This window comes from Leptonychotes weddellii, chromosome 7 (genome assembly GCF_054177405.1).
Source record: "Leptonychotes weddellii isolate Sample4059 chromosome 7, ASM5417740v2, whole genome shotgun sequence".
Taxonomy (NCBI): domain Eukaryota; kingdom Metazoa; phylum Chordata; class Mammalia; order Carnivora; family Phocidae; genus Leptonychotes; species Leptonychotes weddellii.
The window spans coordinates 111,647,519-111,669,396 of NC_138375.1; the positions used below are offsets into that span (position 1 = coordinate 111,647,519).

Sequence of the window (21,878 nt, forward strand, 5' to 3'; positions counted from 1 at the left end):
AATCCAACTCAAAAGCATACCAGTTATTTACTTTTTGGTTCTTTTTAAAAAGATTTTATTTATTCATTTTTGAGAGAGAGAGAGTTCGCACACCCACACACAGGTGTAGGGGGAGGGGCAGAGGGAGAAGGAGGCTCCCCACTGAGCAGGGAGTCCAATGCAATATGGGACCTGATCCCAGGACCCAGGGATTATGACCTGAGCGGAACGCAGACGCTTAACTGACTGAGCCACCCAGGCATCCTACTTTTTGGTTCTTAAAACACAAAACAATGAACTAGATACCATCTTATTGTAGCAAATTCATTACATTAAGAGGCCCATTTTAATGCAATGTCTGGGGCTGAGTGGAAAGGGGTATTAAGTGATACATAGTTTTTATAAGCAAGATTGCATGAGTGGCATTTTTCCTATTTCACTCTCAATTCATGAAATTGAAAAAGAACTCAGAAGAAAGCAAAATTAAAAGGGAAAACTGATTGCTCCTTAGCTATTAAGCTGCTCACAGCCAAGGGAGGTAGGCAAAGAACGAAGCAATTAAAAAGGACACGTGAGTGTTGCATTACTGACAAAAAGGTTAATATTTCTGACAAAATAAATTTTTTATCTCAATACACTTTAAATTGAAGAGCAACATAAAGAAATCATTAACTTGATATGGGAGAAAGAGTCAAGTATAAAAGGTGTTATCATTACCCAGAAGCACAGCCTTGCCCTTTCATTAAGATGAAAGAAAAGCCCTCAGCGCTATACTGTAGAGCAGAAGAAAATGGTGAAAAGAAGCATCACCCAGCTCACCAGTAATGACCTTCAGCTCTTGCTCCCTTACTCACTGACCTTGGAGACACACAACCTCTATGCAACCTTCGCATAAAAAAATGGATTTTGATACCTTGTGGTAATGGATTCCACTGACAAATGTGGTATGAGACAGTCAGAGGTCCTAGCCAGAACCTGAGAAAGTAAGTTAAGAACAACTTCACGGCAAACACTCCATTATTTGCTTTTCCAAATAAAACAGAGTGTAACTGAATGAGGATCCAATCGGCAGCCAGCCCTACACAGCCTTCTGGACACTAACTGTGTGGACACAGAGGGACTGGAGAAATTTGCTTCTGCTTCTAAAACCTTAAGAGTCAGTATATGGTTTTTATTCTTGAAATTAATCTTGTATTTCCATAATGTGATATACAAGGAAGGCACCATAAAAAGGTTTCCATTTTTAAATGGGTGTTATCCCTAATACTACTCAGAAACTATTTTATATATTTGAAGCAACTTTACATGACACCCCAAATTAAAGCATAACCTTTTTATACTATTTTACTTGGTCTGGAAAGAAAGTATTTCTATTAAAGCAATAAATAAGACTTCCAAAAACCAAGTTAGCAAGTGCCAACACATCTGCTCCAATTTTATTTTGGTCATGTATTAAAATGCTACTTAAATAACAGTTTTAGCTCAGCTTCCATTTTTTTTTTTTTAAGATTTTATTTATTTATTTGAGACAGAGAGAATGAGATACAGAGAGCATGAGAGGGAGGAGGGTCAGAGGGAGAAGCAGACTCCCTGCCGAGCAGGGAGCCTGATGCGGGACTCGATCCCGGGACTCCAGGATCATGACCTGAGCCGAAGGCAGTCGCTTAACCAACTGAGCCACCCAGGCGCCCCTCAGCTTCCATTTAAAATGCTGATAAAATGGATAACTTTTTTCACATATCATCCTAGCGTCATTTGTATCACATTATACAAAATAAACAGACTATATAAATTACTTTTATTGTCTCTCTCTCTATAGTAGAGCATAACTCGCATGGGCGTGGAGATTTGTGTTCCATTCATTACTACCTCCTAGTGCCTAGAACAGCGACTGGGACATATCAAGAATACTATAAATATGTCATAAGACTCCATCACAATTTTTTTTCTCCCTCAACTATAGAAAATTTGCTATAGGCTTTTGAAAGCTCTGTGCTAACAAACAAAAATATTTCTGAAATCAGTGTCAGCTCATCTTTGAAAAGTTTCCAATTTTCCCCTTCATCTTCACATCCCCCAAAATTTTACAATTAATCCTCTCATGTACACATTATACAGAATGATGTGTTATGATGCTCTTTTGTATAAACATTACAAATACTCAGGCTTAATATCAATGATGTTCAGTCATAACATACAGCTCTACATTTCTCAAAGTCCAGTCCTGAGACCAGTGAATGATAATCCTAGGGGACGGTGTTCCAGGGATCTGAAGGTTGAGCACCTCAGTAACTTTACTGTTTATTACCTGAGAACTAGTATTCATTCATTCATCTAGTAGTTAGTGAGTACCTACTATGTTCCAGGCACTGTTCTAGGCCCATGTTCTCAACGAATTTACATTCTATTAGAGTATGAGGTGGGGAACAGAAAAATAAGAAAACAAAACAGACCTAATAATTTCAAATAGTGAAAAATGTTATAGAGGCTATAAAACAGGTGAATGGTTTAAAAAAAAAATGGTGGAAGGTGGAATGGAGGGGATGAGGGAACCAGGAGAGCCTCTATGCACAGGAAACATTTGAGCAAAAGCCTGTGGGGTAGAGGATAAGTGGACAGAACATTCCAGGCAGAGGGCCCATGGAGTGCAGAGGACGTAAGGTGGTGACATGTTTGGCTTCACTTCAGTGCTGAAGAGCACATTTTTCTAACACCCAATAAATCAGACCACCCAGTTTAGGGATCACATGTGAGAGGAGTACATCTAATGCCAAGGAGCAGCTATCGTACAATAGCAGCACCCAAGTGTTCATGTGGAAAATGTTTTTAAGGGGGGGCAAAGCACAAAAAGAAAAAGAGAAAGACTAGAAGCAGCTGGAAAGGCAGGCAGGGTACCTTATGGACCACAGTTAAGAATGCGGGTTTTAGGGGGTGCTTGGGTGGCTCAGTCAGTTAAGTGTCTAACTCTTGGTTTCCGCTCAGCTCAGAGTCATGAGATCAAGCCCCACGTCAGGCTCAGGGCTGAGCTTGGAGCCTGCTTAATATCTTTCTCTCCCTCTGCCTCTGTCCCTTCCCCCCTGCCTCTGCTTGAGTGCACACATGCTGTCTCTCTCTCTCTGTAAATAAATAAATCTTAAAGCAGCAGCAGAAGCAGAAGACTGTGGGTTTTAGGATTTTATGTGAAGTGTGCCTAGAAAGCCACAGCTGAATGGGTCCTGAAGCAAAGGAATGATGTGATCTGATTTAAAGGGGTCATGCTGGCTGCTCTACAAAAAAGAGACTAGAGAGAGACAAGAGTGCAAGCACAAAACTCAGCTAGGAGGCAGTGGCAGAAGTCCAGTGAGACAGGATGGCTCAGACTAGGGAAGTGACCATGGAATAAAGAAAAGACAGGATATGGGGAGGACATGTAGATTAAATACGGAACATGAGGGGAAAAAAGAAGACTCAAGGACGACTCCTAGATTTTCGGCTTGAACAACTGGGTGGAATGTTGGCCCACCCCCCCCCCAAAAAAAAGCCAGAAAAACAAAAAACAAGGATGTTTATCAAAACATTACATTTAATAATGAAAGACTAAAACAACCTAAATAACCGACATGCCTAATGGTAGGGGACTAGTTAAATAAATGGACCAGTATGCAATCAACAGAAATACTACAAATGACTACTTCGTAATACAATAAAATGGCTATGATATGGCAAGCAGGAGAAAAACACATTACATCGTAACAAATTATGATACCATTTGCCTCCAAAAATAAATCAGTATATCAGTTTTATAAATTTTTTTAAAAAGTCAATCCACAAAGTAAGTATAAATCTACTCCAAAATGTCACTTTTTATTCTTTGTGCTTTTCTTTTCCAAATTCTCTAAAATGAACTCATATTTCTCTTTTATATTTTTTTTAAAGCTGTATTTTTAAATGGCAATGTCCCAAAACCACACCTACCTAAACTGGTGCTTTTTTTCCTCCTCAAGCACCTTGCTCCATAGGGATGCTTTCAGAAACTCTTGCAATATCTCTAATATTGAGATATGAGCAAATGAGCCTAAGCGCTGTTGCCACAGAGCAACCCTGGGCAAACTGGCTGATGAGAGTTTTATGTTGAGTTTAGATTCCTACCGCAACAACTTCACAGCATCCCCAAATGGTTCTGGGAAGAAGCCTGGCTGCACTTTGGTGCTGAAGGGCACATCTTCTAACACCCAATAAATCAGACTACCGGCTTAGGGATCAGATGTGAGAGGAGTGCATCTAAGCCCACAGAGTAGATACCTGATATACAGCAGCACCCAAATATTCATGGGGAAAACTGGGGGGCAAGGAGGGTGGAGAAAAAGAAAAAAAGGAATTACTGGACAGCACGTTAACAGAATCTCCTGTGGGAAGCTGATAAACAGCTGGAATGCACACAGCTGCTGCTAGAATATAAACTATGCTTCCTGTAGGTATCCCAATGTTAATGGGGTGACCACGGAAGTTACCAAAAAGGATATAAGGGAATAATGTAGACATGTTTTATCTAGATTAAATTTAGAGTGCAAGATAAAAATAAGGGGATTCTAAACAGGCTGAATGGCCAACTATATACTAAGAATTGTTCAATCAAGAGAATGATTTCTAGCAGCAAGCTGTAAGGTTCTAGGAATTTAATATTTTTTGAGTAGCCACTAAAAATGATGAAATTAGCAAAAATAATTTGCTGGGGTTTTCTTTCTTCCTTCCTTTCTTCCTTTCTCTCTCTCTTTTTTTAAGATTTTATTTTATTTGAGAGAGAGAAAATGAGACTGAGCAAGGGAGCCTGCACGGGACTCAATCCTAGGACCCTGTGATCATGACCTGAGCCAAAGGCAGACATTTAGCTGACTGAGCCACCCAGGTGCCCCTAATTTGCAGTTTTTTAATCCCAAAATATTACATTTTAACATGTAATCAACATAAAAAGCTAATGAGATATTGGACATTCTTTTTCCATACCATATCTTCGAAATCAGGTATGGGTTTATAACTGACAGCTCCTCTCAATTCACATGTGCACAGCAGTAAAAAAGAGAGGAAGTTCCAGAGAAGGAGACTGTGGCTCCCCTTTCCTGACAACCAGAGAACCCAGCAAAGTCCCCCTACAGAAGCAGTCCAGGAAAAGATAAGTAACAATACATGGATGTTACAAAGAAGGGGGATTTAGATATCAGAATGAAAATCTATGATTCTACAAGAAAAAAACCATTCACTGTGGTGTGAAGAGATGGACCCAATTCCTGAAGAACAGAAAACCTAGCTCCCAGGGGGGAGAACCTCCAGGGAAAAGAACAATGCAAGAAGAACCAAATAAGAGAAATAGTAAGTCACTGGGTAAATGGCCACAAACAGGATGCAGTAAAGCTGCAGAAAACAAACACCAGCCCTGTCTTACCTCTTCTATTCTACATGGCTTTATGGCAGTATGGCCATCTACCTGAAAACTAGGCATTCCACATTCCTTCAAGACGGGGAGGTGTTTCCTGGAAGGCAACTTCCATACCCAAGACTGCTTCAGTTAATGATAAGAGTGTCTTTGTTATTCATCACTGGCCCTGACAGTTTATGCTAATGAGGTAACTCCTGGTGGGCCCCTAAGTACACACTCTCCTGAGTTCTAGGAGTTGTTCTAGCACATTATCAGACCTCAAGAGGGTCATGGGAAGCCCCCAAATTTGTAGCCAGTTGGTCAGAAGTGTGGGCAGCCTGGGGACCCTCCAAACTTGCAGGAAGTGCAGCAGTCATGTGAGGGGGGGTCATGAGGACTCCTAAATGTAAAGTCACTTAGGTCAGAAGAGCATGTGGCAGGTTCCATCTACAGTGAGAGCAATCTTGCTGGGGATCATGCCCTTTATCTGTGGGGTCTGTGCTAACTGCAGATGGTTAGCAAAGAGTTTTACTTCAGTATTTCATCTTACTTATTTTTTACTGCACTATTTTAAAAAGTCAAACCTATCTGGTAGAATTCTCAGGGGCTGCAGAATCTGCGCCCCTCCTTTCCTGCTAGCGCCACTAGCCCTACTCAACTTTCCCAAGTTCTCTTACTTCCCTAAACCCTGAGGAAAAACTGCAAAAGGCCACAAAAACCAAAGGCAGCTGACATTTACTCCAATTTAAGAAGGAACTAATGCAACAAAAAAAGTAAAGAGATTGGGCGCCTGGGTGGCTCAGTTGGTTAGGCGACTGCCTTCGGCTCAGGTCATGATCCTGGAGGCCCGGGATCGAGTACCGCATTGGGCTCCCTGCTCGGCAGGGAGTCTGCTTCGTCCTCTGACCCTATCCCCTCTCATGTGTTCTCTCTCTCTCATTCTCTCTCTCAAATAAATAAATAAAATCTTTAAAAAAAAAAAAAAGTAAAGAGATTAACAAAACAATCAAAATGAAGTATTTTGGGGCGCGGCTCAGTCGTTAAGCGTCTGCCTTCGGCTCAGGTCATGATCCCAGGGTCCTGGGATCGAGCCCCGCATCGGGCTCCCTGCTCCACGGGAAGCCTGCTTCTCCCTCTCCCACTCCCCCTGCTTGTGTTCCCTCTCTCGCTGTGTCTGTCAAATAAATAAATAAAATCTTAAAAAAACAACAACAACAACAAAATGAAGTATTTCACCTTTGTTTAAAACAAGTCCCTCACTAGTTCAGTGCTCATCATAATACATAAGCAGTGCGGGGTAGAGAAGCCTTGTCACTGAAGGATAAAGTTCTGCCTTGAGTCAAGAATTTTACACTTCTACAACACTTTAAAAACTCATTTCCTTTTCAAGCACATATGCAATTATATATCCTAGTATCTCTATTACCATAAATGCAATTCAACTGTTTGCAGAGTTGTACTAAAAAGCCTTTAGTTATGCCTCAGGCAATAAAAAGGATGTCATTTAATACATATCTATGATAAGTACGAGTGTGTGTGTGTGTGTGTGTGTGTGTGTGTGTGTGTGTGTGTGACAGGGGCGAGAAAGAGGTCAGAACTGAGCTGTGATAGGGAACACCAAACCCTAAACTCAAAAGGTTAGTAAAGTTCAGAATGAAATAAAAAAGTGGAAGCATGGACAATGCTCCTGAAGCAAGATCTCCAGAGCCACCAGGTCCACATAATGCTGTCCACTACACTAGCAAGCTCAAAAGGCAGAGCCCTCACTGCTGGAGGACGTTAGGTAAGTTACTTAACCTCCCGAAGCCACAGTTTCCTTACCAAGAAATGCTGTTGTGGAAAAGGCACGGTATCTGCATACACCTGGTTGCACAGCAGATGCGCAGCAACAGCAAGTGTCAACTGTGTTGGATGAGGATGACAGAGCAGAGCCCTTCAGCACTAGAGACAAGGGCTCGCTCTCTGAGGTTCAGGGACCACAATGAGCTGGTTCCCATGCCACTACCGGTACCTGTTACCCTATGCCTTGGGCTGACAGTGTCCTTGCTTTCTGCTTTACAGGCATACTTTCTAATATGCAGGCTACTTAGAGGAGGTTGGCTTCCTAAAGACAATCTTTGTGTATCTGGAGGTTACACCTCATGCTGTCATTGACTACGGTGAATGATTATGCTTAAACACAGACACAAAATGATATTCTTCTGATTTTAATTCCAAATGAATCATTAACTTGAATAGAAGACTGACCTATGACCCACAACTATATGGTCAACTAATCTTTGACAAAGCAGGGAAGAATGTCCAATGGAAAGTCTCTTCAACAAATGGTGTTGGGAAAACTGGACAACAACACACAGAAGAATGAAACTGGACCACTTTCTTACACCAGACACAAAAATAAATTCAGAATGGATGAAACACCTAAATATGAGACAGGAAACCATCAAAATCCTAGAGGAGAACACAGGGCAGCAAACTCTTTGACCTCGGCTGCAGCAACTTCTTACTAGACACGTCGCAGGAAGCAAAGGAAACAAAAGCAAAAATGAACTACTGGTACTTCATCAAGATAAAAAAGCTTCTGGACAGCAAAGGAATCAATCAACAAAACCAAAAGGCAGCCTATGCAATGAGAGAAGATATCTGCAAATGATATAGCTGATAAAGGGTTAGTATCCAAAATCTTGAAGAGCTTATCAAACTCAACACCCCAAAAACAAATAATCCAGTTAAATGGGGAGAAGACATGAATAGACACTTTTCCAAAGAAGACATCCAGATGGCTGGGGCGCCTGGGTGGTTCAGTCAGCTAAGCATCTGACTTCGGCTCAGGTCATGATTTTTGGGGTCCTGGGATTGGGCCCATGTTGGGCTCCACGCTCGGCTTCTGCTCTCCCTCTGCTTCTCTCTCTCCCTCTGCTACTCCCCCTGCTCTCTCTCTCAAATAAATAAAAAATCTTTAAAAATAATAAATCACATTATGTACATGGTTTAAAAATAATAAATTACATTACTAATGTGCATGTGCATGCCCACACTTCTGACCAACTGGCTACAAATTTGGGGGCTTCCCATGGCCCTCTTGAGGTGGCTCAGCTGGTTAAGCAGCTGCCTTCAGCTCAGAGATCATGATTCCAGAGTTCCAGGATCGAGCCCTGCATGGATCAAGCCCAAGCTCAGCAGGGGGTCTTGCTTCTCCCACTGCCCCTCGCCCCACCTGTGCTTTCTCTCTCAATAAATAAAATCTTTAAAATAATAACAGAAAGAAGACATCGAGATGGCTAACAGACACATGAAAAGATGCTCAACATCACTCATCATCAGGGAAATACAAATCAAAACCATGAGATAGCACTTCACACCTGTCAGAATGGCTAAAATTAACAACAAAAGAAACAAAAGTGTTGGTGAGGATGCAGAGAAAAGGGAACCCTCTTGAATCATTGGTGGGAATGCAAGCTGGTGCAGCCACTCTGGAAAACAATATGGAGCTTCCTTAAAAAGTTAAAAATAGGACTACTGTACAACCCAGCAACTACACTCCTAGATATTTACCCAAAGGATACAAAAACACAGAAAAGGTACATGTACCCTGATGTTATAGCAGCATTATCAACAATAGCCAAAGTATGGAAAGAGCCCAAATGTTCATCGACTGAGAAATGGATAAAGATGTGGTGTATAGAATATTACTCAGCCAAAAAAACGAATGAAATCTTACCATTTGCAACACGAGGATGTATTATGCTAAATGAAGTCAGTCAGAGAAAAACAAATACCATATGATTTCAATCATATGTGGAATTTAGGAAACAAAACAGATATTATTAGGAGGCTGCACGGGAGGGGGCAAAAGAGATTCTTTTTTTTTTTAAAGATTTTATTTATTTATTTGACAGAGAGACAGCGAGAGAGGGAACACAAGCAGGGGGAGTGGGAGAGGGAGAAGCAGGCCTCCCGCCGAGCGGGAAGCCCGATGCGGGGCTCGATCCCAGGACCCTGGGATCATGACCTGAGCCGAAGGCAGATGCTTAACAACTGAGGCACCCAGGCGCCCGCAAAAGAGATTCTTAAAGATAGAAAACAAACTGAGGGTTGGTGGAGGGAGGTGGGTAGGGGATAGGCTAGATGGGTGATTGGTACTGACGAGAGTACTTGTTATGATGAGCAATGCATGTTTTATGTAAATGATGAGTCACTGAATTCTACTCCTGAAACCAATACTGACTGCACTGTATGTTAACTAACTAGAATTAAAAAAAAAAGACTGACCTATGTATTGTGTACATAATTCAGGTCAAACTACATTTAATGGTCAAAGAAAACATGATGTAAAATTAGTAATGCATTTAATGTGATTACTGATGTTTTCCCTGGAATATTTTTATGGCATTAACCTGGACTACGTCACTATAAATCCAAATGTACAAGACACATATTTTACATAAAAGGCCCATTTTCTATTCTTACATAATGACCAACTTACCAAATGATCTATGTAATATCTTTTCCAAATATTAGATACTTTACATTGAGGTTATAAAATCAAATAACTTGAGAACGTGCTTTCTATGTGTCAGTTTTTAAAAATAAAATAATAGTTAAATAATATAATTTCACATATTAAAAGGTAGTAGCAAGCCTAACTTACCTGGAAATTAAGTAGCAATTCACTTCTCTTTTTTCTTGTCACCTTACTAAACAATCACTTACATAAAGATTTCTATTGTTCAAACATATCTAATTAACAGCATGTTTCTTCATTTTAAAACATGATGACTGGACTAAGTCTATGTCTCAGGCAAAGAATTAAGCACCTGACAGAGACCATCTCTTTCAGATCTCAAAATATTCCTGAGACAGGTATCATTAGTATCCTCATTCTACAAAAAAGAAATGGAAATTTAGAAAGGTTATTTTGCCAGGATGCAGCCCAGGATGTAAGCCATGCAGTTTCTCCAATTTCTAGACACTACTCCCTTCTATAGTATCTTTTAAGTTCAGATATGTCACAATCTATCTTTATTTGCATTAACGTTAAGTGGAGATGTTAAGTTTCTAGGACAGGGACTATCTATATTTAATCATGCACATAATTAATGTAAACTGACCAAAATTGGTAGTTTGGCATAGATGTAAAGTAATGGCCAAAGACTTTCATCTCATACATATTGTATATTAGGTGAGCCCCTAAAATTTTTAGCTGATTAAATAATGTGATTAAAAAATCACCAGTCCTCCAAGTTACCTAGAGTTAATAAAACTGCTAACACACTTACCTCAATTAATTTGTTGGCATGTTCACGGAAAACCTGGGCATATTCCTTAACTTCTTTCTCATTTCCATTCTTTGCAGCTTCAATCAATACTAGAAGTGGAACGTTGGTTTCCAGGAATGAATCTGAAACATGGTCCATGACGGCTTTGCGGAGCTAATAAATGAATTGTAAAAAATCTGATTTTATTTCTATCAAGAAACTAGACTGCTTTTTTTCTCTTGTACTTTTAAATCTTAATGGAAGCTCATGATAGCCTGGCTGCACTTACATGAGGATCCCTCATGTAAGCTGTTGCAGTTATATAATGTGCAACATAAGAAACATGATCCTGAAGATAATGGTTATGCTATAGTTACAGCATTTCAGCAATAAAATCTCAGGTTTCATGATAACATCCTTTTTTTTTCTTGGGAATTACAAAACTAAAGCTTATATCTTAAAGGAATAATACAAAGCTGAAGAGAAAGCAGCTCTGGGCTGAATTGACACATAGCCTTGGAATATATGTAATTAGCCTAACTGGCTAACTAAAAATGAAAAGACAGGATTAAGTACTTTCTGGTTTATCTGAAGAGGGTTAGCACACCGTGAACCTTAAACCTAAAAGGTTATCTTTATAACCATTTCTGATATGATTTCACCAGAAGGAAAACGAATAAAAGCATATTCTGACATTAACTTTGCTTTTTATCAAACATAATCAATAAAATATCTCTCTACTAAGTCTGGAAACTATTTTACTACAACTTTGTTTTAAGTCTTAATACACTGTTTTGTAAATTCAACCATAGTTTTTTAAAGACTAGACTCAATTGGGACTCTGAAATGTTAATGGGACTATTTAACAAATGAAGAGATTCTTTCCTGTGTATTTACTAACTTGGAAAACTGAGCAAATGAAATCTCTCTATGCCCACATATTTGTACTGGAAAAACATCTCCACCAAGGATCTAAGGGAACTTCAAGTGTGCAATCAGAATGGGGCAAGTCAAATAAGTAACTGCAATTTCTGTTTCTCCTGTATGTAACCTAGTATCACAAGATCCTTCAGGGTTTTGTCACAGGTCCCCCAAGTCATTTTACATTGATTTTCTTACCTGTACATACTTTTCACACTAGAGCTAATTCATTCAGTCCATCCCAGTGGGACTGTATTATTCTAAGCCCCCAAGAGATTTTATTAGCCATTTAGAACCTTACTAGCAATCAGAGATAGGCAATTTCCTCTGAAAACTCCATCCTTCACCCCAATAAAATATATGGGCCCAGTATTTACCGGAATTTTAACCCAAACTACAAAACTGAGAACTTGGGAATGCAATCGACAATTTTTCCAGTTTACCTGTCTACGCAAGTCCCTAGTCTTCTTGGTCATTTTATCTATTGCAGAATTGAGCGCATCGCTTCTTTCTTTACGTCCAGCCTGGAAAATAAGAAAAGAGATGCACATTTTAGGGATTCACAAGGAAATGTAATTATAAATGTATAATTATTCACAAGGAAATGTAATTATAAATGTAACAGCCAACAGCTATTTTTTGTTCAAATCAACGTGTTTTTTTTTTTTTTTAATTAAAGCCCAAAGTTGGAAAATAAATGGGGGTAGGGTAGGAGAGAACCATGTGGCTTTGTTTATAAAAACCTAATCTTACAATGCTTAGTCTCCACATTATCCGATGGCAAGAATTGACGGAGTTTTACCAAAATAAGAGAAGTTGAGACATGACTTTCATTTAAAAGGTTCTGCTTGAAAAATGAAAGTCTTGACTGACTTCATTTAGCATAATATATCCACGTTGCTGCAAATGGTAAGATTTCATTCGTTTTATTGGCTGAGTAATATTCCTGTGTGTGTGTGTGTGTGTGTGTGTGTGTACACACAATTTTTTTTTTAGATCTTATTTGAGAGAGAGAGCCAGAGCACCGGGGGGGGGGAAGCAGGCTCCCTGTTGAGCAGGGAGCAAGACACAGGGCTCATGACCTGAGCAGAGGGCAGACGCTTAACTGACTGAGCCACCCAGGCCCCTAAACTTGTATTTTATTTCAAGGTTCAGGATACATCAATTTCTCCTTGAACTGCAAAGCAAGAACAGGTTACACCTGATTTTGATAAACTCTGAGATGTGAAGAATGTCAAACTATGAAAGATGGTACCTGGCACTAAAACAATGTGAAAACAATGAATTTTAAAGTTAAGATGTACCATGATGGGTCAGAGTTAATAATGTATATTATGCAGCTCCAATAAGAATGCTCTGTAAGATTACTTCAGCCATATATTTTTAAGTTCTAGGCTAAGCTTAATCCAATTGTACTGCACAGAAAAGAACATATTAGTCACTCTGAGAGAGTTATATAAATGGGCATTGCTTCAGAGGTCAGGAAGTTCAGATTTGCATCAGGGAACATTTTAACCAGAACCAAAATCGATGGTAGCTGAAAGAAAAGGGGACAACGCTAAGTTACCCAGGTAGAACTAGCCATGTGCTTGGAATACGTTGGTAAGATTTTAGGTAGGTTAGTCTATCAAGTACTTTACAAGTTTTTCCTTACAAAACGCCCAGCCAACAAATGTAAAATAAAACATGTAGTAATCACAGGAGAGATACAAGTGGACAAGGGAATTTAACCCAGTGTTCTACTTTTCGGTGCCCTCGGGACATTCTGGTATAGCTATGCCTTCAGTATACAAGCCAGCACAGCACATGAATAGTTGGGTGAGGAGACGTATTTCCATGTTTTCTCAGTGCCTTGGACGTCCATTTGTTACTCATTTTCTCTCTTATCCCCCACTGGTTAAATGGGAACAATGACTTCTGTCCCTCTGCCCCCATCTCTATGGATTGTTACAGGAGAAAAGAAGAAATATTGAAGCAGAGGACAGAGAGGAGACAAGAGGGGATTTTAGGAATACAAGTGCTAAAATAATACGATCACTCTCAAATCTGTTTAGGGTCACATCCATTACCTTTCCCCCTAATAATCCTGCACCACCAGTAAAATTAAGTAGTCCAGTAATATTAGTGGGCTAAGGGGAATCTGGGTGGTGCAGTCGGTTGAGCGTCCGACTTTTGGTTTTGGCTCAGGTTGTGATCTCTGGGTCCTGAGATCGAGCCCTGAATCGGGTTCTGTGGTCAGTGCAGAGTCTGCTTGGGACTCTCTCTGCCCATCCCTCCCTACTCTTCTCTCTCAAAAAATAAAATAAAATAAGTAAATCTTAAAAAAAAAAAATGGGTTTAGAGGCGCCTGGGTGACTCAGTTGGTTAAGCATCTGCCTTTGGCTTGGGTCATGATCCCAGAATCCTGGGATCAAGCCCCATGTCAGGCTCCCTGCTCAGCAGGGGAGTCTGGTTCTCCCTCTCTCTCTGCCCCTCCCCCTGCTTGTGCTCCTTCCTTCTCTGTCAAATAAATAAAATAAATTCTTAAAAAAAAAAAAAGGGGTTTAAAAAAGAGTCTCAACAAAACTGATTCAGGAATGAGAATTTCTACCTGAGGAATAAATGGTGACTTACTCATGGCCATCAGTGAGAAAAGAACTTGACAAGTATATAATCAGTTACTGACAATCTTAAAGATCAAAATAATAGAATCTAAGGCAAAGGTGACTAAAATGGAATTTTAAAATAATCAAACTAATGCCTTCATTAAGAAAGTCTCAGTACATCCCTTAGACACACAGGCGCACACTTCAAGAAAATTCCTCTAAATGAACCTAGTATAATTTATCATTGTTCCTAGCCATGTTTATAGGATGTGTCTAGTTGATCATTTATCCCAGAAAATATCACTCTCTGAAAATCAAAGGTTGGGCACAATGACCTCATGAGAACCCAATCCCTTATAACCTCGAGTGCCCAGAAATTTTCTCAATTTGTGTAGAAGGAATTACTTTGCAAATTATATAAAAGCAAATCCTCAAGCTTGATTTTGAGGGAATCAGAGCCACACAGCAAAATTTACTTTAAGATGCAACCCATACCACAAATCTGTTCATTCTGTATTTGTGAAACTACCCTAAAAATCAATTTGTCTTTCTTATTACTTTAAGGAAATAAAAGTCTATGTCTCCCTGATCAAGAAGAGACAGTTCAGAAGCAGTCATTTGCTGAAGCTTGTAGGTTATACTAGACAGACCACCTTTTAAATGAAAGCATCCCTTTAAAATATGTACATACACACACACACACACGCACGCACCCACCCACGCTCAGTGGGGAGCCTGCTTCCCCCTGCTTGTGCTCTCTCAATCTCTGTCAAACAAACAAATAAATAAATCTAAAAAAATAAAATATAATAGGGTAAGCACACAGGCATATACACACAACCTTAACAATGAGCTTGATGAAAGTGGAAAGGTTGCTGATCTGTATAACAAGATTTTACTTCTCTTTGAAATAAAAGTTGTTAGGATTTTTTATTTCTAGTTTTAGTTATGCAAAAGGAAAGTTGCTCATTTAACCTTTAAAATAAATGACTCACAGCTCCTACCTAATTGAGAGACTCTATTCCATCTAAGCAGAGAGACCACGTAGGTTCACTCACATTTGGTATGTCCTGCTAAGCAGTGACAAAAGGGCTAAGAAAAAGATAGGGCATATTTGGGATTTCAACATATAGTTTCCCCTCAGTGAGTAAATACCAGCCGAACTGAGGGGAGGCAAAGGTTATTAGCTAGATGGCCTCTAGCAACACAGTCCTAGCTGGCTGTGAAAGGGCTTTCAAAACCCATCTTCAACAGAAGCATGAAGAAGTCACTCTTTCTCCTGTGTGGCCTGACTTCTATTTATTTAGACATGCTCTTTACTGAGCACCTACTCTGCATTCACTGAAATAGGCAGGACTAGCCAAAATCCTTCTTTCAGAGAGTTTATACTCTGAGATAAAATAATTCAGAGCAACACAAAACTTGGCAATACTCTACTGTGCCGGGCCTGATAGTTCTGAATGACCTAAGAGAGACGGTAGGAAGGGAAAGTTAAACACAAGGTTACATTTAAGTTAGGCACTGATTTTTAAAAGTATTAAAAACTGGGGGGGGGGGGGGGGGGCGCGCCTGGGTGGCTCAGTCGTTAAGCGTCTGCCTTCGGCTCAGGTCATGATCCTAGGGTCCTGGGATCGAGCCCCGCATCGGGCTCCCTGCTCCAAGGGAAGGCTGCTTCTCCCTCTCCCACCTCCCCTGCTTGTGTTCCCTCTCTCACTGTATTTCTGTCAAATAAATAAATAAATAAATAAATAAAAACTAGGGGGTATGTGGGTGACTCATTTAGTGGGGCGTTCAGCTCTTCGTTGCAGCTCAGGTCCTGATCTCAGGGTTGTGGGATCAGGCTCTGTGCCAGGCTGGGCGCTTGGTGCAAAGTCAGCTTGAGATTCTCTCCCTCTCCCTTCCCCTCTGCCCCTCCCCCTGCTCGCTCACACATAAACACACACACTCTAATAAATTAAAACCTTTTTTAAAAAAAGTATTAAAAACTAAACCTTCTTGGAGGATTTTACCCACTTTGGTGGTAACCTGTGAAAGAAGCAGCATTCCCCCCTCCCCAAAAGACCTGACCCTTGCCTCAGAAAGAGTAATCTTTCTCCTATAACAAATTCAGAATTCCCCCCAAACCACTCCTACCTTTGCCACAGATGAGACCGGTCTCACTGCTGTGACTGGTGCATATGTCCACCAATTAATTCACCCGTACCCTCCAACCTCTCAACTCCATGGCTCTAGTCTAACCCTTCCAAGTTGGGAAAGAATGAAATATGTCCCTGGCACAGCTGGTGGCATCTCAAGGTGCATTTTAATTCCTAGAGATAATGTGATGAAGGCTCCCAGGTGAGCCTACAAAAGACTACTCAACCCTAAAGGTAACAGTACAAAATAAACACAGTGCTTCCAGAAAAGAAACACAAAGTGAAAACTTCCACAGCACTTCCAGTGAATGAATTTGTGGCATCTTTTTGCCAAATCCTGGGAGATCAGAACGAGCATGTGAACTACTCCTTTATCTTTCTGGGGGAGAAATATGACAAAATCCAGGATGGGGAAAAGTTAGAGAGCTAATACTAACAAGGGTCCCAGCACTGAAGTGTGTAGCTGAGATATTCTAATCTCTTTTTGAGACACCAGGTTTCTTTTCCTTAAAACAGATAGTAATCATCTACTTATTAAACAGCTGCTTTGTAAGTTGGGAAGTTATCAGAAGCACAAACAGGTATTTAAAGCAAATAGGTATAAACATTGGGGTGCAGGTGCCCCTTCAGACCACTACATTTGGATCTTTGGGGTAAATACCTAATAGTGTAATTGCTGGGTCGTAGGGCAGCTCTATTTTTTTTTTTTTTTTTTAAAGATCTGATTTATTTATTTGAGAGAGCAAAAGAGGGAGCAAGCACGAGCTGGAAAAGGAGCAGAGAGAGAGGGAAAAGCAGACTCCCTGCTGAACAGGGAGCCCGATGCAGGGCTCTATCCCAGGACCCTGGGATCATGACCTGAGCCGAAGGCAGACACCCAATGGACTGAGCCACCCAGGAGCCCCAGGATAGCTCTATTTTTAACTTCTTGAGGAACCTCCATACTGTTTTCCAGCGTGGCTGTACCAGCTTGCATTCCTACCAATAGTGTAAAAGGGTTCCCAACAGCCAAACTATGGAAAGAGCCCAGATGTCCATCAACAGAGGAATGGATAAAGAAAATGTGGTGTAAGCAGAATGGAGTATTATTTAGCCATCAGAAAGGATGAAAATCTCACCATTTACACTGATGTGAATGGAACTGGAGGGTATTATGCTGAGCAAAATAAGTCAATCAGAGAAAGACAATTATCATATGGTTTCACTCATACGTGGAATATAAGAAATAGCACAGATGATCATAGGGGAAGGGAGGGAAAACCAGAATGGGAAGAAATCAGAGAGGGAGACAAACCATGAGAGACTCTGAACCATAGGACACAAAAGTGAGGGTTGCTGGAGGGGAGGGGGGTGGGGGAGTGGGTAATTCGGTAATGGGCATTAAGGAGGGCACATGATGTGATGAGCACTGGGTGTTACATGAAACTGATGAATCACTGAACTCTACATCTGAAACTAATGATGTACTCTGTTGGCTAACTGAATTAAAAATAAATAAATGAATAAATAAAGCAAACAGGTATACAAAGTAAGTATATGAAGGTCATAAAAGAAGGCCTCAATTTTGAAACTATTAATAACCCAGGAAAAAAAAGACTTAGGATGACTCAACTGTGAGGATATTTCAGAAGGATTTTTAAATGGTCAGCTGACTAGAAAAATCTGGTTAAGACTGATAAACCAGGGCCTCTTTTGATTTCTATGTTAACAACAACAATAAAGCCCAATGTGGGGCCTGATCCCACAACCATGAGATCATGACCTGAGCCGAAATCAAGGGCCGGACGCTCAACAGACTGAGCCACCCAGGCGCCCCCCAAAATTAATTTCTTTAATTAAAAAAACAGCTTACAAATCTTTAAGAAAATGACCAATTCCACATGGGAATGAGCAAATGAAATACACAGTCCACAGAAAAGAACAAAAATGATAATACACCTACATACAAAATGATGTTCATTGTTACTCGTAAGTAAAGAGAAACAAATAAAAGAAAGCATTTTTCAACTATTAGATTCCCAGATATTGTTAAATATGGTGTGGGGGTGGGGAGGGGCGTGGTGGGATGGTTAGTGAATACTTATGGACTTCTGGGGAAGTAGGAAATGGTTTAAAACTTTTTGGAAGGCTATGTGGCAATGTCTATCAATTTTAAATATACACACTCTGTAACCCAGTGATTTTATGGTTAGGAATTTATATATAAACTTGCCTAAGAATGCAAAGATATTAAAAGGATATTCATTTTACACTGTCTGCAAAAGCCAAGATCCTCAAAACAAACTACATGTCCATAAATTACGGTATAGCCATACAAGGGAAAAACTATGAAGCCATTAAACAGAAAGACCTCCCCCCACCGCCATATACACATACACAAAAGAAACAGCAATTCAGAATCAGCTCCCACAGGATGTCAAGCCTTAGCAGTACTGTGTCAGCAATATGGGTTCATCTCAAGCCCAGCTATAATGTTGACATGCTGCTATAAAGCCTTTCATAATATAATAAGAAATGACTTTTTTCTCTCTGGGCCAAATTTTTGTTACTGATTTTCTTTGCATTGATGACAGCACATGTTCAAATTTTTTGCTTGTCTCAGCACATGTCACTGTCCTTCTACCCCAGATTTTTGAGGGAATGACATTTCTAAGGTTCAGCAATGAAAACTGCTAGCATCTAGCCAATATACATGCAAATTCACCCCTTTAAGTTTAACCAACTGGGTCAAAGGCCTCTAACACTGAAAGGGATTCTTCAAGAAAATATGAATGGGTACCTTAACTCTTAATTCTGTTCTGTGCAAATGGCTTTATATACCTGTGGGCCACCTATGTTGGCAGGAAGAAACACGTCTGAAGAGGAAGCTACTTGGAAATGGAGAGGGAGAAGTAGGAAGGACAAAGCCAAACTTGGCTGTATTTCAGAATAAAAAAATGAAGCCTGCCACACACACAGGATGGGGGAAACATGAACATGATGAAGCCACTGTGCAAACAGTAAAAAAAAAAAAAAAAAGGGGCTTGGCAATACAAATTTCAATCAATCTGTGCATTAATCAAGACTTTAAGATAGTTCGATTTGGTTTGGAGTCTATGGTAGGCCAAATAAAAGATCTTCATGGCTGAAATGTACCTCTGCCCAAACTTCTATGAAAGATTTTCCCTCACCTAATGTCTGACTCAAGTGCATCACCCCAAGATTTACTGCTGAATTACCTAGTCCTGGACACAGAATACAACACTGCACAAAAAAATTAGGCTGTTACCTGATCCTAGCCCTGCCACCGCCACTAGCAACAACTACCAAAAAGCAGATGCCTCCAAAGCTAGAAGAAATCCTGAAGTCTATAAGTTACAACATCAAAAGGAACACAGTTCACCATCACTGTGGAACCATTACTCCTTCTTTCTGCTTTCTCAGTCATGTTTACTAACAAGAGATTTTTTATTTAAAAATCAAAATCAATGGAGGGTAGGGATAGGGACAAAGATCTAGTAAAAATGGGGATTCTTGGCCTTATGTGGACAGCTTACCTTTAAAAAGGCACTTGAAAACAAAGATTCCCAACCACACACCTATTTATTTACACGCAACAGTGGTCTAGTGAAGACCAAGACTCCAGGAACCCAGTGTTCTGAATGCTCTCAGATCCTCCAGCTCCACCTGGGACTATCAATCACTCTTTAGTCCATCCCAACATGATAAACTGGTAAAACCACCAATCCTTATGCATTCTATCTGCCTCTGTCATGTATGTTTTGCTTCTTGGGAAGATAACAAGCTAATGTTCATCATGAACCTCACTGGTTTTTCCTTTTTTCTAAATAGCATATCAAATAATTTAAAAGAACAGTCTTATCTTTGCCCCCAAATACATGCAGTATGAAAGCAGTGAACAACTCTAGAATTTACCATAATCTTCTCTCATCTTCCTTCCTTCTTCCCTCTGAAAGAAACTCACTTACTCTAATACAGGCCCAAATATGAGGTTGCCAACTAAAAACCCTAAAAGGTTCTTAGCAGGGGATATACTCAGACCCACAAAATCTAGGACCTCCACCCAAAAAATGACTATAACTTTTTGAGAAGCGTGAGGAAATCCTCCAAGTAGCGATCAAGACTGACGGCAACGAGGTTTATTTAACATACTTCTCCAGAGCACCTACGGGCAACACCACTGGTGCCAGAGTTATTGTAATCTTTGGATTTGGGAATGATTAAAGAAACATTTGACTTTTTAGCATAATGCAAAATCAAGCTCCAGCTCTACCACAAATGAACAGAAAATTCCACGTATCTGTACATCTGCCGCTCCAAGCAGGGAAATAACTCTCCCTACTCAGCAATACGTATTAAAAGCAAACTTTCATGTAGAGTAATGCACGTAACTACAGCACCTAAGCCCTGCCGCTTGATTCATTTACTTTTGCTTAAAACCATTCACAGAGGGGAGAGATGAGTTAGATTTTGTTTCTCCTTTGCTTTGTCACAAACGACAAAGCAGTGAAAACTTAAAGAGATGATATGGATAGTGCTTTCTGGAGGCTGTACTGCCACTTTAATTAAGTCAAAGGCATATGTATGGAGAGTGAAGCTGCTTAAAATGAAACCAAAGATTAAGTTTATTTCAGAAAGAACATGGATCTCTGTTTAGTCCTTTGAGCTAAAGAAAGATAAAGATCAAAAAATGATACAAAATCCCATCAACGGGAACCGTGTACTCCACCAACTTTAAGACAAAACCGTATCTTCTTTGGTTCCAAAGACTGAACCTTTTGAACCCAAAGAGAAGGCAAGTGAGCAAGATGACTGGTGACTTAGAAGGAACTCTCTGGGTACTGTGTATTACTGCCTACTTCTCCAGTGCATTACTGCCCGCTTCTCCAAATGCGTCAAAAAAAAAATTACTCTTGATTGCACTGGTACTTCTCTGGGCAATTCCCCTTGCCCACAAATCTGGTCTAATAGTGCTGGGATAATATAATTTAAGCATTCTCCATTTGTTAATATATCAGAAGTAGGCAAGCAGACTAGAGAGCAGAAAGGAACCAAGGGTCTATGGGGAAGGAGATGCTTTTCCTTTTAAATTTTCACATACAACTCATTCCTAATTGTGGTTGCTCTAATCCAATTGACTCTAATGCTTTTCTCCACATGGAACTAAAGTGGTTACTTCAGGGAAGAATTTAATCCAGTTCCTCCTGCGTGGCAAAGGTTTTTTTTTTTTTTAATCAGGGAGTAGCTGATTTCATTCAATAAGGCATTTACAGTATCCCAAGGGCTGCTTTTCCTTAAAGAAAAAAATTTTTAGGGGCGCCTGGGTGGCTCAGTCATTAAGCGTCTGCCTTCAGCTCAGGTCATGATCCCAGGGTCCTGGGATCGAGCCCCGCATCAGGCTCCCTGCTCGGCAGAAGCCTGCTTCTCCCTCTTCCACTCCCCCTGCTTGTGTTCCCTCTCTCGCTCTCTCTCTCTTTGTCAAATAAATAAATAAAATCTTTAAAAAATAAAAAGAAAAAAATTTTTAAAGAGACAACCCTTAATCAGACTCCCAAAAGGAGAAAGTTCCTGTAGAGCAGGAACTCTGTCACCCAGGATCACAGGCCCT

At 40.2% G+C, this 21,878-nt stretch overlaps 1 protein-coding gene across 1 annotated transcript in view; it reads right to left on the minus strand.

Moving 5' to 3' along the window:
* CTNNA1 (catenin alpha 1) overlaps nt 1–21,878 on the minus strand; it is a 122,799-nt gene that overhangs the window by 38,169 nt on the left and 62,752 nt on the right. The window contains exons 5-6 of the mRNA XM_031035087.2: nt 11,994–12,074; nt 10,651–10,803 (exon numbers count right to left, since the gene is read on the minus strand). Of these exons, the coding sequence (XP_030890947.1) occupies nt 10,651–10,803; nt 11,994–12,074 (234 nt within the window). The remainder of the gene's footprint in view (nt 1–10,650; nt 10,804–11,993; nt 12,075–21,878) is intronic.